Source organism: Polyergus mexicanus, unplaced genomic scaffold (genome assembly GCF_030449975.1).
Source record: "Polyergus mexicanus isolate NDT 795.1 unplaced genomic scaffold, iyPolMexi1.0 SCAF_14, whole genome shotgun sequence".
In the NCBI taxonomy this organism is placed as follows: domain Eukaryota; kingdom Metazoa; phylum Arthropoda; class Insecta; order Hymenoptera; family Formicidae; genus Polyergus; species Polyergus mexicanus.
This window is the reverse complement of record NW_027223334.1, coordinates 6,525,258-6,542,188: the sequence shown is the minus strand read 5'-3', so window position 1 is coordinate 6,542,188 and position 16,931 is coordinate 6,525,258. Positions and strand designations below refer to the sequence as shown.

General features: G+C 31.4%; 4 protein-coding genes across 13 annotated transcripts; 3 read left to right on the top strand and 1 right to left on the bottom strand.

Annotated features, from left to right (window-relative positions):
- Positions 1-142: 142 nt before the first annotated feature.
- On the top strand, positions 143-3,349 carry Nup50 (nuclear pore complex protein Nup50). Of its 3 annotated transcripts, XM_070306791.1 has the most exons (6): positions 143-243; positions 331-402; positions 787-959; positions 1,030-1,994; positions 2,065-2,214; positions 2,344-3,348. In XM_070306791.1, exons 3-6 carry the CDS (start codon positions 804-806, stop codon positions 2,648-2,650), a joined length of 1,578 nt encoding a protein of 525 aa, XP_070162892.1. In that variant the 5' UTR covers positions 143-243; positions 331-402; positions 787-803; the 3' UTR covers positions 2,651-3,348. The 3 variants fall into 3 exon arrangements, with proteins under 3 accessions (XP_070162892.1, XP_070162893.1, XP_070162894.1); XM_070306792.1 differs by lacking the exon at positions 331-402; XM_070306793.1 differs by lacking the exons at positions 143-243; positions 331-402 and adding an exon at positions 488-622 and having other exon boundaries at positions 2,344-3,349.
- Positions 3,350-3,416: 67 nt separating this feature from the next.
- On the bottom strand, positions 3,417-7,637 carry LOC138939187 (protein lin-9 homolog). 4 transcript variants are annotated; one of them, XM_070306789.1, is made up of 7 exons: positions 7,599-7,637; positions 6,341-6,680; positions 5,965-6,267; positions 5,420-5,837; positions 4,978-5,324; positions 4,635-4,881; positions 3,417-4,554 (listed from the first exon to the last, which is right to left on the bottom strand). In XM_070306789.1, exons 1-7 carry the CDS (start codon positions 7,615-7,617, stop codon positions 4,363-4,365), a joined length of 1,866 nt encoding a protein of 621 aa, XP_070162890.1. In that variant the 5' UTR covers positions 7,618-7,637; the 3' UTR covers positions 3,417-4,362. The 4 variants fall into 4 exon arrangements, with proteins under 4 accessions (XP_070162890.1, XP_070162888.1, XP_070162891.1 ...); XM_070306787.1 differs by lacking the exon at positions 7,599-7,637 and adding an exon at positions 7,183-7,557; XM_070306790.1 differs by lacking the exon at positions 7,599-7,637 and adding an exon at positions 7,078-7,165.
- On the top strand, positions 7,589-14,794 carry LOC138939190 (uncharacterized). 5 transcript variants are annotated; one of them, XM_070306794.1, is made up of 10 exons: positions 7,589-7,928; positions 8,734-8,913; positions 9,009-9,141; positions 9,292-10,332; positions 13,337-13,495; positions 13,607-13,674; positions 13,757-13,942; positions 14,023-14,156; positions 14,322-14,426; positions 14,627-14,794. In XM_070306794.1, exons 5-10 carry the CDS (start codon positions 13,346-13,348, stop codon positions 14,770-14,772), a joined length of 789 nt encoding a protein of 262 aa, XP_070162895.1. In that variant the 5' UTR covers positions 7,589-7,928; positions 8,734-8,913; positions 9,009-9,141; positions 9,292-10,332; positions 13,337-13,345; the 3' UTR covers positions 14,773-14,794. The 5 variants fall into 5 exon arrangements, 2 of the variants coding, with proteins under 2 accessions (XP_070162895.1, XP_070162896.1); XM_070306795.1 differs by lacking the exons at positions 7,589-7,928; positions 8,734-8,913; positions 9,009-9,141; positions 9,292-10,332 and adding exons at positions 12,095-12,359; positions 12,680-12,783; XR_011447818.1 differs by lacking the exons at positions 13,337-13,495; positions 13,607-13,674; positions 13,757-13,942; ... (1 more) ...; positions 14,322-14,426; positions 14,627-14,794 and adding exons at positions 11,741-11,836; positions 12,121-12,210 and having other exon boundaries at positions 7,597-7,928.
- Positions 14,795-15,326: 532 nt separating this feature from the next.
- Positions 15,327-16,600, top strand: Rtv (QVR superfamily protein rtv). The gene is made up of 3 exons (XM_070306796.1): positions 15,327-15,416; positions 15,929-16,096; positions 16,317-16,600. The coding sequence occupies exons 1-3, from the start codon at positions 15,347-15,349 to the stop codon at positions 16,520-16,522; spliced, it is 444 nt and encodes a 147-aa protein (XP_070162897.1). The 5' UTR covers positions 15,327-15,346; the 3' UTR covers positions 16,523-16,600.
- The last annotated feature ends 331 nt before the right edge of the window (positions 16,601-16,931 follow it).

Genomic DNA, 16,931 nt, shown 5'->3' with positions numbered 1-16,931 from the left:
TGTATGCACGACGATCTCAATCGGGAATACTGATTGGCTGTGTTATTGCGAGAAATTTTCGGAACCCTAGAAATTCTCTATCCGATAGCCAATCGGTATGTCCGATAAACTCGTGTGTATGACAAGTGTAAAAGCACCTTGATAGCAAACGACTGTTTCTGTTTCATTTCATTCTATTGCCTTGCGCAAGACGTCAAGTGAAAACGTTTGTCCCGGCAAACGTTTCAATTTTTTCAATTTTAGGTAAGTGTAATAAAAATCAATATCGCCATTTTCCGTAATCGCAAAGTTTATGTAGTTATCGTTGCGTATTGTTTTCGATCTATGTAGCGTCGCTGAGACAATAAAATTGTTTGCGTTCTTGTTCCAAGAACGCCCGCCAAGAAACCTTTAGCTGACGAGGTGTGTACGATACAAAAATTTACCGGGTGACGATATCACTATATATTGTGACATAACCTGATTTGACAAAAAATAAAAAATGATGTAAATGATCTATGAATATTACAAGTTTTTTTACTCCAAATTTTACACAAGATAAAAATTTATGCTTAATAATAATTTTAAGAAAGACTCGCTGTAAGTTAAGCTGTCCTCTAAAGTGTCTAATACGCAGTGAAAGGTACAATTTTATCTGTATATCTTTTGCTTCTGACAAAAATGTTGAATATATAACATTATTTGGGCATACAAAAAATTTAATTATATTATAAGACACCAAAATTTTGTTTATACAAGTAACAATATACTTTATTCTAATGTAATGCAATCTCCTTTCTTATACAGAAAACACATCGATAAAAATGTCAGGTAAACGGTCTGCAACGACAGAATTGAATCATGATAATTGGAATGAAGAGAACGAACCAGAAGAGGCAGGTACATTTGCAAAAGCAGCAGATGATATACTTGAAAAAAGAGTTATAAAAACAGCGAAACGTCGCTTTTCATCGAGGGATGTAAGTATATGTTTCAACTATTTTGTATCAATTCTATTTCTTTATTACTATTTTGTTTAACTTATTTTAGGGCGCTATGAAAAGCGCATTTGGAACATTTGCAGGTTTTAAAACTACTCCTGCAACCAGTTCGTCTCCGTTTGGTTTTTTAGCTAATGTAAGCACCACTTCTACTTTAACTACTTCTACTGCATCAATGACAACTGTAAACACAAGCAGCAAAGATATTGCAAGCAATGGTTCTAAAATTCCTGAAAAAGATGCAAATAAAATGGAAAACACAATTAAAGCGCAGACACTGTCGAGTACAAGTTCAAGCAAAACACTTTTGACCAAGAAAGAGAATGAAAAGACGAAGCGTTATTCGTCAGATTATTATGCCAAGTTAAAGGGACTGAACGAGAGTGTCGCTACATGGATAAAAACTCATGTAGATGCAAATCCATTTTGTATATTAACACCTATATTTAAAGATTATGAGAAATATTTGAAGGAGATTACATCGAAAGAGAGCACCAAGATACAGGCATCGCATACTCCACAACGTACAACACAAGCTGCACAAAATGATAACCAAAAGGATACAAGTACAGAGAAAAAACTTGAAACTTCTTCATTTGACACCTCAAATGCAAATACAAAATCTGCTTCAACTGTAGCAACAGAGTGGAAGCCTGAAAAATCGATATTTTCCAATATTGCTGCAAATACAAAATCAATATTTGGCAATACAGAACAGAGAATGGAAAGTCCTAAATCTGTATTCACTAATGTGGATGCAACATCTGATAAAGGTAGATCTATTTTTGGAAACATTGAATCGAACGTTGCTGCTAAAAGTATATTTGGTAATGCAAATGTGGAAAGTAATCCTTTCTTGCACAAATCCTCTGCCATTTCGGACGGAGGTAAGACGGACGAAGAGGATGCGACATCCAATACAAAGTCCGTCGCTCCCACCTTTCCAGTTTCCACTTTTAGTTTTGGGCAAAGTTCCACTACCAATAACGTGACTGCTGGGTTTAGTTTTGGAAGGTAATTTATTCATTAATTTGCTTATAATTTCTTTACATGAGATGTAATGTATTTTTTCATCATTTTACAGTGCAAAGCCATTTTCGTTTGCCCCTCAGGCAGTGAAACCACAAGATTCCGAGGATAAAACAGATAATGAAAATAAAGATGAAAAAGATGAAGAACCACCAAAACTAGATTTCAAACCAGTAACTGAAGAAGATGCTATTTATGAACAACGGTGTGTCATAATTTTTACATTGTAATATAATCAGTTGTTAAAATAGAAACTATATCATACATTTTTAAAATTAGGATTATGTAGTCTTTTTTGTTGTAACTTAATTAAATTCATAACTTTTTTTTATAGATGTAAAGTATATATAAAGAAAAATGACAACTTTAGTGACAGGGGTGTTGGGATGTTATATTTGAAACCAACACCAAATGGAAAGACGCAATTGATAGTACGAGCCGATACTGCTTTGGGCAACTTGTTACTCAATATTCTGTTAACTCAAAGTATTCCCATCAAACGCATGAACAAGAACACAATAATGTTAGTCTGTCTACCAATGCCAGATTCTTCACCACCACCAGTTCCAATGCTGTTAAGAGTGAAAACTAGTGAGGTTGCGGATGAACTATTTGAAACATTGAATAAACATAAAAAGTAGAAAATTAAGTAAATAAAAAATGACGCGGATCGAAATAAGGATGATTTTTTTTACACAATGTTAAGAATGGATAAATCCTAATTCATACATAACAGAAAATTTGCTTATTAATCAATAAGGTTTATGTCAAGCTTCGTTATTCTGTTCATCATTCCATAAAATAAAATTTGTAAATGTAAATTATGCGAATACCTAGAAAAATACATCATATTTGAAGATTACTCTAATCATCAGTAAAATTGCAAGCAAACAGAGATTTCACGATTAAAAAATGGTACATTTTTTCCAATTCTTATTTCATGCAGATATTGTACAAAAATGTAATTAACATATATCTTCTTACTAGATTCTATATCTAATAAGAGATATATATAATCTTATTATTTCTAAAAGGATGTCTCTATACTTATATGTATGGCGCTATTTGGAATGATTGTTTCTAATGTAATCAATAATGTAAGAATAATACATTGAACATATATGTACATAGTAGGAACACAATAGCATATATTGCAAAATAGGTAATTTATGCATGTAATGGTTGATGAAATATTCTGTACTATTAATTATAAGTACAAAAAAATACAGATTACATGGAATTACCTGATATTTATTACATCATTTTTTTTATTAAACAAAATCCTTGACTTATTACAAACAAATAAGCAAATATCTGATACCATTATTTTATATATTGATATATTGTGTAATAATATAATGAAACAAAATTTGTATAATTATATTATCAAGTAGAGATTGTGCATAATAAAAAATTAATGAACGTTGGTTTGGTTACAGGATAAGAAGACATTGATTTTATAATAATAAGATTGTAAATTATCAATATTTTATACTTTGTCATTATTTATACATTTATTGTATGTACTTGATGAAATTATTTCTATCCCAAATTTTATCTCTTTCAAAAGTATATATTTTCTTTGGATTATACACGACTATTATATATAAATATATACAAGGAATATATTAAACAAAGTACTATTCTTTTCATAATACATGCGAGAAAAATAATAATATCGTCACAAATATTTTTTAGATAAAAATTGATTAAAAAACATCTAATATTTGTATGATACATACTAAATTTCTTATAATTAGCTGAAGCCTTTAAATTGCGTCTGTATCCTCGAAATATCTCGTATATATGTATATATATATAACGATTTTTTTGTGTTATCTATATAAATCTATACCACTATATAAAAACTTAGGAAGCTTTTCAGATTTCACAGAATTTAATTTTTACTACTCAAATGTATGTACACGTGTTGCATCCAATTTAATAATCCCTTGTTGTTTATGTTTATATCTAGAATAGAATTATACATACAGTATGTAAAAATCTGAAACATGAACATTTTTAGATGCTTAACATGTTCAATAATATTCAACGATATATAAGTTTTTATCTAATGTAAGTATTTCACATGTGTTGTGAAATTGAAGAGAATAGATACATCCTGTATATACAAAACTAATATAATTGCTTAGATCCTATATATTGTGTAGACATATAATTTACATAACAATATATTATTAATATGGCCTATACAAGAGGTGAAAATAATCAGATTCTTTTTTATAGGAAATTATGATGCTGTGTGATCGCCTGTGTACTGTTTGTCAATTGTACTATTATACGCTTCATGAGAATGTTGTACAATGTAATATATGTATAAGCAGTTACTTTTTCAAGTTCTTTGAGCCATAAACGGTGTTAAAGCACCCATCTGTCCTAGGCCTAGTTGAATGTGCTGCATATGAATTTCTACACAGTTTTGAAACACTTGTTGATTCTGTGGACTGAGTTTTGATCTTACCTGCTCCATAGTACCTTGCAAGACTTTGAGTTCATATGCATTTCGATCAGAATCTGATAAGCTCTGTGTTGTGCAAAAATATTTTTAGCATCAAACAAATGAAAATATAAAACAAATTTATTTGAAATATCGATATATTTTACCTTTACTTGTAACATCAGCGCAGTCAAATCTGTCACCAATTGATTCATCTTTCCTGGTGCTTTATCATTTATCATATTATTTCTAGCGACCATGTCTGCCGCTTCCTGCTTACATTTTTCTCGGAGATGCGATGGGGCTAACATCGCCGCCACACTAGGTTCGGGCGCCATTTCCTGACATAATTCTTGTATATCGTTCAAAAAATCTTGTAGGGCTCCATTCATTCTTTCTAATTCGACGACAATTCTGAAAACGACAGGACATAACAAAGATGTGATTTATCAAGCATGATTTATTATTAAGTATCTCTATATGTATATGACTAGTCTATATATATCATACCCTGCATATCTCCTTTCAAAATCAGGAGGTAACGATTCTCCGAAAGAACGTCTCTTTTCAGCTTCCCCGTTCATTTCCTTCAATTTTTTAATTTTAATCTTTTTATTTGCGAGTATCTTATTCACCTTTACCATAAGTTCGAGTAATTTCAATGGATAACCGTTCATTGTGCCACCAATATGCGGTTTCTTTGGTATGGACACAGATGCATTGGATATCAAAGGATCGTTAGTTAATCGCGGGGATAGTTTCATTGTGTACGGCGGCGAAGGTACGTATTGTAAAGGCCGTGGTCTGAATTTCTGAGCGAACGATGCGACGCTGATCGTTTCCGGTGGTTCGTTCGACTAGTATATTTTAAATAAAATTCGTATTAATATAAAAGTGTATGCATGCCAAATTCGACATACATTTTTCTAAGAGAAGAAAACAAGCGACATACCAAAACTTCATAATCCGGAACACTATGCGTTCCTAGTCCAGCTCTCTCAAACGTGATTCTATAAGTATTATTGCTAGTATCAACGGCGTCGATGCTTCCAGTGAACAAGCCATCTTGAGGTTTTCTCAATCTCGCCGTCACTTTTGTACCAATTACTAATTGCAATGGTATTTCAGATGGCAAATCCTTGAAGCTATTTATGTCTGCCGTTTTCCTCTGCTGCAGCATCCGTATCTTTTGCCGTTTCCTCTCCAGTTCGCGTCTCTCTTCTTCGAAGAATGATTGTGAACATCTTCGTGGTTTGCCCATCATTCTTCTAATCTTACACCATTCCACACGTGTAAGTTTGCGAGTTTTCAATTGTGGAAATGATTCTTTCAGGCATATCATGAAGTCGTTATCGCCTTCGAATAATATCCTGAAAAGAAAAAAAGAACATTATTATATAGTATTATGTAAACACTGTCTGCTACATATTTCTACAAGATTGATATTAATATTTTATTCTTCAATATACTCTTATTCTATTATTTTTTTATACATACTTATCAATATTGCTGTAAAACCACTCGTAACAGACCCATTTATGCGCCTTTGGCAACTTTAATAAATTTCTCAGTCTCATACCAATTTTCTGTCCTATTTTTCGATCTGGTGATGTAGGTTGTGGTAACTTATCAGGTCCCTTCTCCTGCTTAATAGGAGTAGTTGTGGGAGTTGTTGGTTGTGACATACTTGTACTTTTTTTCAGTTCATTCAATATCTTGGTGTGTCTTTTCAATGGTGATGGACGTAACATCTTTTTAGGAGACTGTTTTGTCTCTGCATTCAATGGATCCTTCTTGATCCTATGAATATTATAACCAACATTTATTCAATTATCATTAATTCCCATTTTTAAGTACAAAAAAGGTAGTTTACCTATGATGTGGATGATTTATTAAAACATCATCATAGAATAACTTGTTTTTTTTCCTAATTCTTGCAGGCATTCCTCTGCGGTTTAACACTTGCACTGGTTGTGTCGGGGGATTTGGTTTAGCAGGTGGTTGAGTGCCTACTCTTTGTAAACCAAGAGCTGCTGGTCCAAGTTCTGGTATTGGTTCATGTTCCTCAGTGTCCATTTGTTGATCCATTGAGTGATTCGAAATATGCTGCTCATCCATGTCCATTGTATCGTCATTGATTATTTCCGTTTTAATTTCATCAACTGCTGGATATCCACCATTTTTTATGGATAGTAATGTTTCTGCAGATTCATCTGAACAAATTTCAAACTGATATATATATATGTGTGTATGATTGAATACAATAACTTTCTTAAAATTAAAATATATATACATAACAAGCATCATATATACATAACATAGCCATCTCTATAAATAAAATTACTAATGCTTAAATAAAAATTATTACAATAGTTATACATACAACTCTAGCAATAAAGTATGTATAAAAGTTTATATAATTGTGAAAAAAGAATAAAGTTTTAAAAAAAGAATTTAAAAAATTATATATATACACATTTGAACATTATAAGTTTCAATATATATCAAGTATTAAATTCATAATATTTTTTTATAAATTCAAAAATAAAAGACCAACTCTTTTCTCTTTCTTCTCTCTTCTCTAATTCAATTATAGAAAATAGGATATACTTTTGTTTCCTCATAAAACGCCATAGGATTTTACCCGAGGATAAATTTAAAAAGCGTTATATATTATATCGATGGGAGATTGGCCTGAATATCGACCGTACAAACTATTCATATGGCGTAAGAAGTAACATAACCAAACATGAGTGTTTAGTAAACAGTCTAAGCGCACGATGATCGAACGGAACGTCCAGCTCATATCGCGGGACAACCGATCTAAATCGGCTCGTTAAGACATGAAACGCGGACAGTTCGCCGTCCGGTTCGACATGACGTATCGCTAGCATTAGATAGTCACGGCCGTCCCGCTTGAATCGTATGTTGGACATTTTTGAAATTTTAAACCCGACACGCTCCCGATCGCCGTTCGAACGGCGATTACGATCGCCACCATCACGTCTGCCAGCGTGCGATCTACCAAATCGATAAATCGTGAACGCGGATTCCGCCGGGCCTAGTCGACGACGGCCACCGTGGCCACGCGTCGCGTTAATTTCATCGAAAATAACAGAAAGTTTACTCACTTTCAATCATGTCCGCCATGTTGACATCCAATGATGCATCATGGGTACGCGGCGCGTACAGAGGCTCACGGTCCGCCATCTCGCGTCATTAAATCTGGTTGGTCCGCTATCGCGGAGTCGCGTACTAAAATTTATTCCTTCAAGTAAAGTGACGTCCGATTGGCCAATCGGGACAAAGAAATTCTTGCTTCTAATTCCGGAAAGTAAATTTTGGAACTCTGTCCGAAAAGCGTAGGCATTCTGGCATCACTGCCCGAAAGTGTGTATGTGTGTTGTGTGTGTGTCACGCGCTATTTCTCATTATGAATTTTCTTGGAGCGCGAGGTATTGGTAAGAATACAAAAATTGTTTATACGATACGTTAGTTGATGATTAAATAAGATAAAATACGCTGTTTTCTTATCAAAATAGTCAGTGCGTACGGATGGACTTCATTGCTCAAAACACAATATTTTTAAAGTTAATTCCTCTTCCTTCTTCAATATAATAAATAATTTAAAACTGTACGTATGGCCAACTTAACGCAAGCCAGACTATTTATAAATATATATTTGAATTTGTTTATATATATCTTAAGACTGCCTCTTATTATATATTCATATAATAATGTGTTAAATATTCATATAACCGTTCGCCAATTCTAGTTTTTTTCTTACGGAAAATCTAAATTATTCAATAAACGATATCCCATACAGCATCGAAAGAGTGGGTTAAATAAAGTGTAACCTTATACCATAAAGATAGTCTTACTTTGAAAATTAAAGTATGGATGGTTTGTATTTATTCCATATGTCTGCAGGTTTCTCTCAAGATTATGATGTCTTTCTCATAATTATTCCTTTTTCTTCTTTCCCTCACTTATATTTCCTTCCTGGAAAAAATATATTCTTTTTTTCAATTTACCATTTGTATGCCTATTCATTATCTTTTTAATCTTTATTCTTTTTCTGTGATAATATATCAAATATTTTAATGCAGTTTAGCTATATTTCTTATTCATATGTCCATTTGTTTCATTAATTGCTTACAACATGTACATACATATATCTATCAAAATTTATATTTATACATTTTTCTATATTATGCACAGCTCTAAATTAATATGCAGTATTGACAATATCGATATATCTTGTAGACGATAAGGATCAATTATGCGAAGAATTGAAAGATTTGGTAGTTGACAACCCTACAGAGGAAAGTAAGGGCGAAGACAGTGATGGCTCGAACCATTATAAAAAGCATAAGCGAAGTGATAATGAGGATTTTGATGATTGTTTGGAAGACAAAGATTATGATTTGATTAAAGAAAATTTAGGTATTAGATTTGAGAGAGTATGTTTTATGGACTAGATTATCTTTAAGAAGAAAAGAGAAAAACATTTATATTGAGAATCTGATGTCTTGTTATAGAAACGTTATAAACGTCTTCGAAGGATTCAGGATTAAGAATCAGAAGAAAAACAAGAAAAGGAAGCTGAAAGGGATGCCATCACCAATGAATTATTTGAAGGTTCTGGAGATTACACATACATTATATCTTCCAGTGCGTACGTTATGATATTAAAAACATCTTTTTATATTAATATAACTATCTATCGATATAACTGTCGATCGGTATAACATAAATTTATCATCTTGGCAACCTAAGTGTACTTAGATCTAGAAAAGAAAGGAATATTTTTTTTTTGTTTAGGGCGTTGCAAGAAGCGCAAGATATTTTTGATTACGAATTTGGTAAATATGGTGGGGAGGATTACGAGTTGAAACGCGGTTGCTTTACCGATGATATGGATAATTAAGTACGACGTAATGATCGTGATAATACTTAACAACAAGATTATTTTCTGATTATTAAAATCATTACTTATGAGATCAGGGACTCGATTGTGTATCTTGAAACAAAGTGAAAATTACAAAAGTATTATAATTTTATTGTAATTTTGGAGAACGAGGAGGACGCCGGAGAAAGACGAAGCTCAAGAGGAAAAAGAGATCGATGACACACTGAAGCAAGTAGTGAGAAGCAGTCCGTATTCTATCTGCCGGAAGGCTGGTCTAAACTGTCTGGCGAAGAAATTTGGCCTGGCGCCTGAGCACTATGCCGAGAATCTACGGGACAATTATCAGCGTCACGAGGTGAATCAAGAGCCGATCGCAAACGAGTATTATAGTTCGCGATTCAAGACTGCAGAAGAAATATTAAAGGCTGCTCAGCTGACGGTGGAAATCCAGCTTGCACGTGAGCCATTCGTGCGCAAATGCGTGAGATATACATGGAACGCGCCAAGATCTCCGCGAAACCAACAAAAAAGGGCATCAAGGAGATCAATGAGAACTATGCCATTTACACTATGAAGTACTTGAAGGACAAACCGGTGCGTGATCTAATGGGTGTTCAGTTTTTGAATTTAGTAACTGTCGAAGAGGACAAGCTCATCACGATTACTTTCAGTAACTTAATTGAAGACAATGGCAATTACGTAGAAGAGATGAAACAACTCTATTGCCAAACCCCATTCATGACCCCAAACGCCTCATCACACATCGCATCATGACCAGTTTACTTCCAGATATGGCCAATAAATGTCAAGTTATCATCAGGGATTCTTCGTGCATCCACCGCCAACTTTGATGATACCCGGTCATCATAGATCCAGTTCAATTGCATAGACCTACGCCACTCTTATCCACTCCTTCCGGTGATATAACAAATTAGAAGAAGGCCGAAGCGTGGGTATGTCTAAAAAGTAATCCCCTGTTATATTAATAAAGGCTATGATTAAATGTTTATGTCTAATAAGATGTTTATTAACTTGAATGCTTTACAATAATAATGATGGATGCAAAATGTGCTCATCGTATATTGCTATATAATACGACTTGGTTTTTTGTCGTTCTCTGCGACTTTCTTAACTCTTGAGAAGTTATCTTACAGTAATATATGTTAGATGAATGATTCTTTGATTCTTATTGTTGCTAATATCACAGTATCGTCAAACTTCTACAATGCGATTTCTGTAACGTCTTTCCTTCATTGTTAACGATAGATTTGTATTACGAATGATGGCCGCATGATATTAAATTGATAACGATATTATATCATATATATTCTTTGAAGAATCTTATCTCGCATATACTGCAGTTATTCCTACTGCTTAACACAGGGATATATTTCCTACAATTTCAATTGTGGCCTCGCAATTCGTTCTAAACAAAATATAAATATTTATGGAATAACTCATTAATGTTTTAATTCATGTTTGTACAATTTTCTATACCATATATAAGAATTGAATATTTATAAATTTTTTTATCAATTGATATATTATTTTTCAAATATAAACTTTTAGTGTGTGTTATTAAACAATTATATCTTTTTAAAGAAATTATTATTGATATTATGGACAAATAATAGAAATATATGATCTTTAAAATATGGATTTTGAAGATGAAGCACATGGCGAAAACTTTGAGATAAAATTTTCTAGCATAGATAACTCTGGTGAAAGGGATAAATTTAGAAAGACACAATCAAGTTCTTTAGAAGTTGTAAGCATCTCAACAGATGTAAATAGTTCTATTGATACATTTGAGAGCAATGTCATAAAAGATGCTATAGCCATGCAGTAAAAATTGATATCAATTTTGTTTGCAAAACTATGCTAAGTGAACAAATGCACGAATCTGTAGAACTTTCTATGGAAGGTGATATATTAAAATGGCAAGTGATAAATGTGATAAAACTAATGACATATTAAATATTTTTTATAAAACTATTAATTTGGTCGATGCATCAGAAGCAATTACTTTACAAGAAAAGAATTCATCTTTTTTTCATGATGTACCAAATGTATTACATACAGATCAGACTAAAGCTAAAAGAAATATTGAAATTTGGTTACCATTGGACGCACAGAATTTTATGATATGCATAAATATGTATATTTTTTCTCGATTGTCTTACTTCAAGCGGTACTATATAAACATTTCCTCTGTTTATCTTAATTTTAATCGATCTTAAAGCAAATAACAGATATATGATTATGTCAGATTATGTATCTCATTTGGTTAACGATAGCATCTTTGTACACAAACTGTTTTGCTATCGATGGTACGCTTGTTAATGTTAATAAATATTGCAGAGATAAGGACAGATTAATTACATCTGAGGAGAACGACGAATATTTGCTTGTCAGTGGCGAGAATCATACGACTATTATATTAGCATGTCGTTATTGGTAAAAGATTCACACGAAAATATACGCAATTGTAAAAATAAGAAAATACTTATATATACGAATCTGCAGATGAATAATGGTTCTAATTGTTTATATAAATCAAATCAGAAATGATCGAATTTATTTAATCTTACTCTTTTTAAATTAATTATTACTTAATTATTAATGATGTCTTAAAACACACACATACACACACACACATATATATATATATATGAAGAATATACATATTATTCGAATCAACGTATTTCTCGGTAAATTGTTGGGAATCTAAACTTTCATAGAAGCAACGATCACGAGGAATCTCAACCGAAAATTTGGTACTACCAAGATCGGTATCAAAAGAGACCGGAAAAAGAAGTCGAGTTGGAAATGGATAATAATATTTCGTACAGTAGAATCTACACGACGCCAGATCTTTCTCTGGTCATTAAAAGCTTTTCAATCATCGACGCTGGTATTTATCGATGTCACGGTAAAGAAGGACAAGAAAAAGAAAACAAATATAATTATAGGATTGAACGTAAATCTATTATCTACTTATTATAATATGGTATAACAATTAATGTAACACATTTCATTTTTATATTATATTATGTATGATATTATATTGAATATCTTTGATCTTTTTATCTATATAATATATCTTTTTAAACGTCAAGTTATCAAATTGGAAAAATTGTTGGTTAATTTATTATACATATATAAACATCAACATACACACGAACAATTTATATTTTCAATAATTTTTGTTACTTATGTATATTTGATATACATATAATTTATTTTTGTTAGAATATTTATTGTTCATCCCCTGAATCTAATATTGTCAGTTTTTAATAGCAATTCTCAAAAATATTGGTGGTGAGTTTGTAGAAGAGGGGAACATAACTGAATGGGAAAAATATCGTGAAACATACTTGTGGCCTGTCACTACGAGATTTGCAGTAAATTAATCAATTTAGCTGCTTAAATTATAAACAAACTAAATATATAAACTATATCCTTTCTATCCTCTTTCTGTCGTATTATATTTGGAATACAAAGTCATTTTATTTAAATTACGTAACCATAATATACGCACGTTGTGGAGATTGATAATCTTTTAAATTAGGAGAAAGGAGTATGCTAAAAAGTCGTCGATTTTTGCCCCCAGATGTAAAATTTGCATGGTTTCTTATAGTTTTGGGGGCATACAATCACATGGTAATTTATTTGCTGTTAAAATGTGGGGAAAATTTGTAAAAATCCATTAAAACACCATACATTTATGAGTGTATTATTCGGTGATCGAAAGATATGGTTTTTTTATGTGAATATATAAAATAATTGGCACTTAATGGACTTTTCAAGATTTTTACACATTTTTCCCACATTTTAATAGCAAATGAATGTTACCACGATTGTACGTCCAAAAAACTATAAGAAATCATGCGAATTTTATCTTCAGGCTGAGGGCAAAAATCGATGACTTTAAAAAAAAGAAAAATCTCTCGGCAGATCTCAAACATGATGGATTTAGCTGGGATCCGTGAGGAAGGAGTTACTCTCCAAGTAGTGTCCGAATGGGGCCCGTGGAGCCCGTGCAAGCAATGTATAAATAATCGCGGTATTAAAACTAGTAGAGGTTACTGCAGATTGAAGCGCAACATAAATTCAGCGAGTATTATATTTATATTTATATTTTTCTTCTTCTTATTGTAGCTAATACGAAACTATATTTTTTTATTATTATTTTATTAATCGTTTTATTAGTACTTATTATTTTAGACAATGCTGGAGAGAAACGACTCGATCATTATACACTTCTTTCGAGGATCTCCGATACTTCCTTGCAAGTAAAGATTGTATCTACAGCATTTTGATGTTATTCGATTAATAATATGATAGATTTACTATAGATTTATTATATATTTTTAGATCTGTTCTGCTTCAAAATGAATTTCCCACTATCAGCCGTATCCTACGGTATTTGCCGGAATTTATTTTAAGAGAACCTTGCAAGAAATGTCCTTCTGTAAAGAAAAAAAAGAAGAGTGAGAAGTTTCGATATGCCAAGCGATACGTTCTTGCCGAAGGCGCGCATCTCGCCATAGTTTGTCCAGAGTAATTAAAATAATTTTACGCTCAATGTGTGTATTGCATTTTATATAAAATTTGATAATGAGAAAGTATTTTATACGTAGATCAACCGTAGCATCGCAAGTAATTTGGAAAAAGGACACATTAACTTTAAAGAAAGGAACAGGACGATCATTTCGTAAAAAAGATACAGAAATTCGAGTGATGGTAGACGCTTTCTCAACACTTTATTTAATAGGTCACGTAATATTATATATACATATGTGTATGGTAGCTAGTTTATATAATTTTTATAAAATTTCGATCTTATAGGAGATTAGATGCATTTATTTAATAAGTTTTATAATATAAAATTTGATATTTTTTATATTATATTTTACAACATTATATATTATCTCAATAGAAGTATCCAAAGAGGAGCAAGGTAACTATACCTGTTACGTGGATAACATTAACATGATGCGTTTAAAAGTCATCGTTATATCTAAAACTCGGCTTTTGACCCAAGGTTAGCAACACGATAAAAATTATAGTAAAATATATGAATGAATAAAATTACAGATATAATAAAAAAAATAATGATAATAAAGTTTAATTAAACTTTAACTAATTAAATTATTAATAATATACATGCACAAATATCTTCATGTCTATAACATCAAATTCTTATAAATTTATATTTTATTTACACATGCTGTTCTTATACAGCTTTTTTTCGGCATTTGGGTTACTTGGGAGTTATAATCTTCTTGATTTTGATCTGCTATTGCGCGGGTATAGTAATGACTTGCCGACAGAGAGATAAATTTCAGTCCTTGCCACAAGATGATCCATCAGCGGAGGAAGTTGAGTAGTTTACCGAAATGCAAAATACATTAGCAATATTTTGTTGATTTTCTAAATAATAAATGCAATAAAATATTATGTTAGATTGAATGAAATTTTTATTTTTGATTGTTAGTTTTTTAACAATCTAGTGCAAAATGTAATAATTTTCATTTATGTTTATGAAGATTGAAGAATTAAAATTTATCGGAGAAATATTCACAATTAAGCTATTTATTTTTTAGCTAACAAAATAAAAATTTATGGATTTATGCCATTTTTATTATACACTTTTAATGTTATTGTTGATGAGTATTTAGCATTATATGACAGATCAGTTATCGATTGAGAATACTCCTCATGGCTATCTCTTTCGCATTCTCTCGGTCCGATTTTTCTTGGCATACGATGACCTTAGTCAAGTGAAAGGGGGACCTGGCACGAGACAGCTACGAGGCGTACCGTCCGTCTCCAGACAGTTCAGTTTAGTTTCAAAATGGCTATGCTTTATTGTAGCTCCCGGCTTTTTATTTGCCGTGCTCATTAACGAGATAGTGTAATTAATTGTACAAAAGACTGACTGGAGATTAGTAACGCAATAGAATGAAATTTCAAACAAGTGTTCATGCGATTCTCGCGGCTTTCTCCATTATCGCTATTAAAGAAAGTGTTGGTGAGTTTCTATATCGTGAATGGGAGAGCTTTCCCAATTACATTATGGTATTCTTAATAGTCATATATCCTTAATGTTCTATTTTAATAATGTATGGAATTATATAGAGACAAAATTGAAAATATATTCCATCGAATATTTTATTTTTAGTAAACCAGTGTAATTTTTCTTCCTTAATAAAAATTGTGAAATATCAATATTTTATATAGATATTCTTTGATTTTTATACGTTCTTGAAACGAAATAAATTGTCTAATTTAAATATATAAACAATTTTTATCATAAACTACAACTTATATTGTTGTCTTTATTATTGTTTGTCTTAATTCTTTATACATAAAAATTATAAGTAAAAAATCAATAAATCGTGCATCAATAAATCTTTTTGATTAATATTATTTTGTGTATATATGTGTGTGTATGTGTGTGTGTGTGCGCGCGCGCGCGCATGCTACGCAAGTGAAATGGTGATTCAGGTAAAAATGACAGTCCTTTCTCTCATGTTTTCACAGGCAATTTTCGAAGATGCGTAAGTTGTAGATCGAGAGGAGAACTTGGCTCCTGTAAGGATCCTTTCATTATGAATTCTACGGAAATTGCACTTGAAAAAGGTGTAGATGCGGTACCATGTGTTTCTGGATGGTGTGGAAAAATAATTGAGAGCCAAAATTTAAATAATGGTGAGTTATTTTGCTTTTAATACATTTATATTCGGCAACATATACAATTTATATTATTATATAATAAAAATATATGTTTCTCCGATTTATATTAAAATTTACGTTATTATTAAAATAAAATTAAGTATAATAGAAAAGATTTTATAATTTGATATTAGCACAATTTCATTCTGTAAATTTTTTTTTTTTTTAACTTTTAATAAATTTGTATACTGGACAGAATATGGTACCGCCACGCAGAGATTGTGCTTCCAACGAGGTCCCGATGACATCGAGGAGAGATGTGCTTATACTGTGTGGAATTACAAAAAAGTGTATATGTGTCTCTGTTATGGAGACCTTTGTAATGGAGTGATGAGAACAAGCGTCAATACATTTTTAATAACTATATTAATAGCTATATGTTTAGTACGATGGTTAGTTTGAGGACATAAATAATTAATATGAACGGGCTAAAATGATTAAATTTCTTGTGAACGTTTTGTAAAGCACACAAAAAGACACAAGAATCGACATAGATATGTTTGTGTATGTGTGAAATAATATGTTTTTTATAAAACATATTCTGCAATAAGCGTTACACAAATAAAGTATATTTTATTATGTATATTTTATTATATTAGATATATATTTTATTTTAAATATTTAGATGTACTTTTTGTTTTAATTTACTGATTAATTTTCTTAATTTGTAATTAATTATTTTGTAATGAAAAAGTAGAAAAAATATTTGCCATTTAACGTAATTGTATGATGAGACACACACACACACAATTGTTATTAATTAGAATTTTAAAAGATTGCTCTTAAACATTTCATCTCTGTTTTTTTTATC

What these genes read in the sequence shown, in the direction of transcription:
- LOC138939187 (XM_070306787.1), bottom strand. Translation starts at nt 7,273, where the DNA reads ATGAGCTGGACGTTCCGTTCGATCATCGTGCGCTTAGACTGTTTACTA. An exon ending in ATAAATCATCCACATCATAG is followed by an intron (nt 6,268 to 6,340) that starts GTAAACTACCTT and finishes TAATATTCATAG; the next exon opens with GATCAAGAAGGATCCATTGA. An exon ending in TTCCGGATTATGAAGTTTTG is followed by an intron (nt 5,325 to 5,419) that starts GTATGTCGCTTG and finishes AAAATATACTAG; the next exon opens with TCGAACGAACCACCGGAAAC.
- LOC138939190 (XM_070306795.1), top strand. Translation starts at nt 12,209, where the DNA reads ATGGATAATAATATTTCGTACAGTAGAATCTACACGACGCCAGATCTT. An exon ending in TGAAGCGCAACATAAATTCA is followed by an intron (nt 13,496 to 13,606) that starts GCGAGTATTATA and finishes TTATTATTTTAG; the next exon opens with ACAATGCTGGAGAGAAACGA. An exon ending in CTCAACACTTTATTTAATAG is followed by an intron (nt 14,157 to 14,321) that starts GTCACGTAATAT and finishes TTATCTCAATAG; the next exon opens with AAGTATCCAAAGAGGAGCAA.
- Rtv (XM_070306796.1), top strand. Translation starts at nt 15,347, where the DNA reads ATGAAATTTCAAACAAGTGTTCATGCGATTCTCGCGGCTTTCTCCATT. An exon ending in CGCTATTAAAGAAAGTGTTG is followed by an intron (nt 15,417 to 15,928) that starts GTGAGTTTCTAT and finishes ATGTTTTCACAG; the next exon opens with GCAATTTTCGAAGATGCGTA. An exon ending in GAGCCAAAATTTAAATAATG is followed by an intron (nt 16,097 to 16,316) that starts GTGAGTTATTTT and finishes TATACTGGACAG; the next exon opens with AATATGGTACCGCCACGCAG.
- Nup50 (XM_070306793.1), top strand. Translation starts at nt 804, where the DNA reads ATGTCAGGTAAACGGTCTGCAACGACAGAATTGAATCATGATAATTGG. An exon ending in GCTGGGTTTAGTTTTGGAAG is followed by an intron (nt 1,995 to 2,064) that starts GTAATTTATTCA and finishes ATCATTTTACAG; the next exon opens with TGCAAAGCCATTTTCGTTTG. An exon ending in GATGCTATTTATGAACAACG is followed by an intron (nt 2,215 to 2,343) that starts GTGTGTCATAAT and finishes TTTTTTTTATAG; the next exon opens with ATGTAAAGTATATATAAAGA.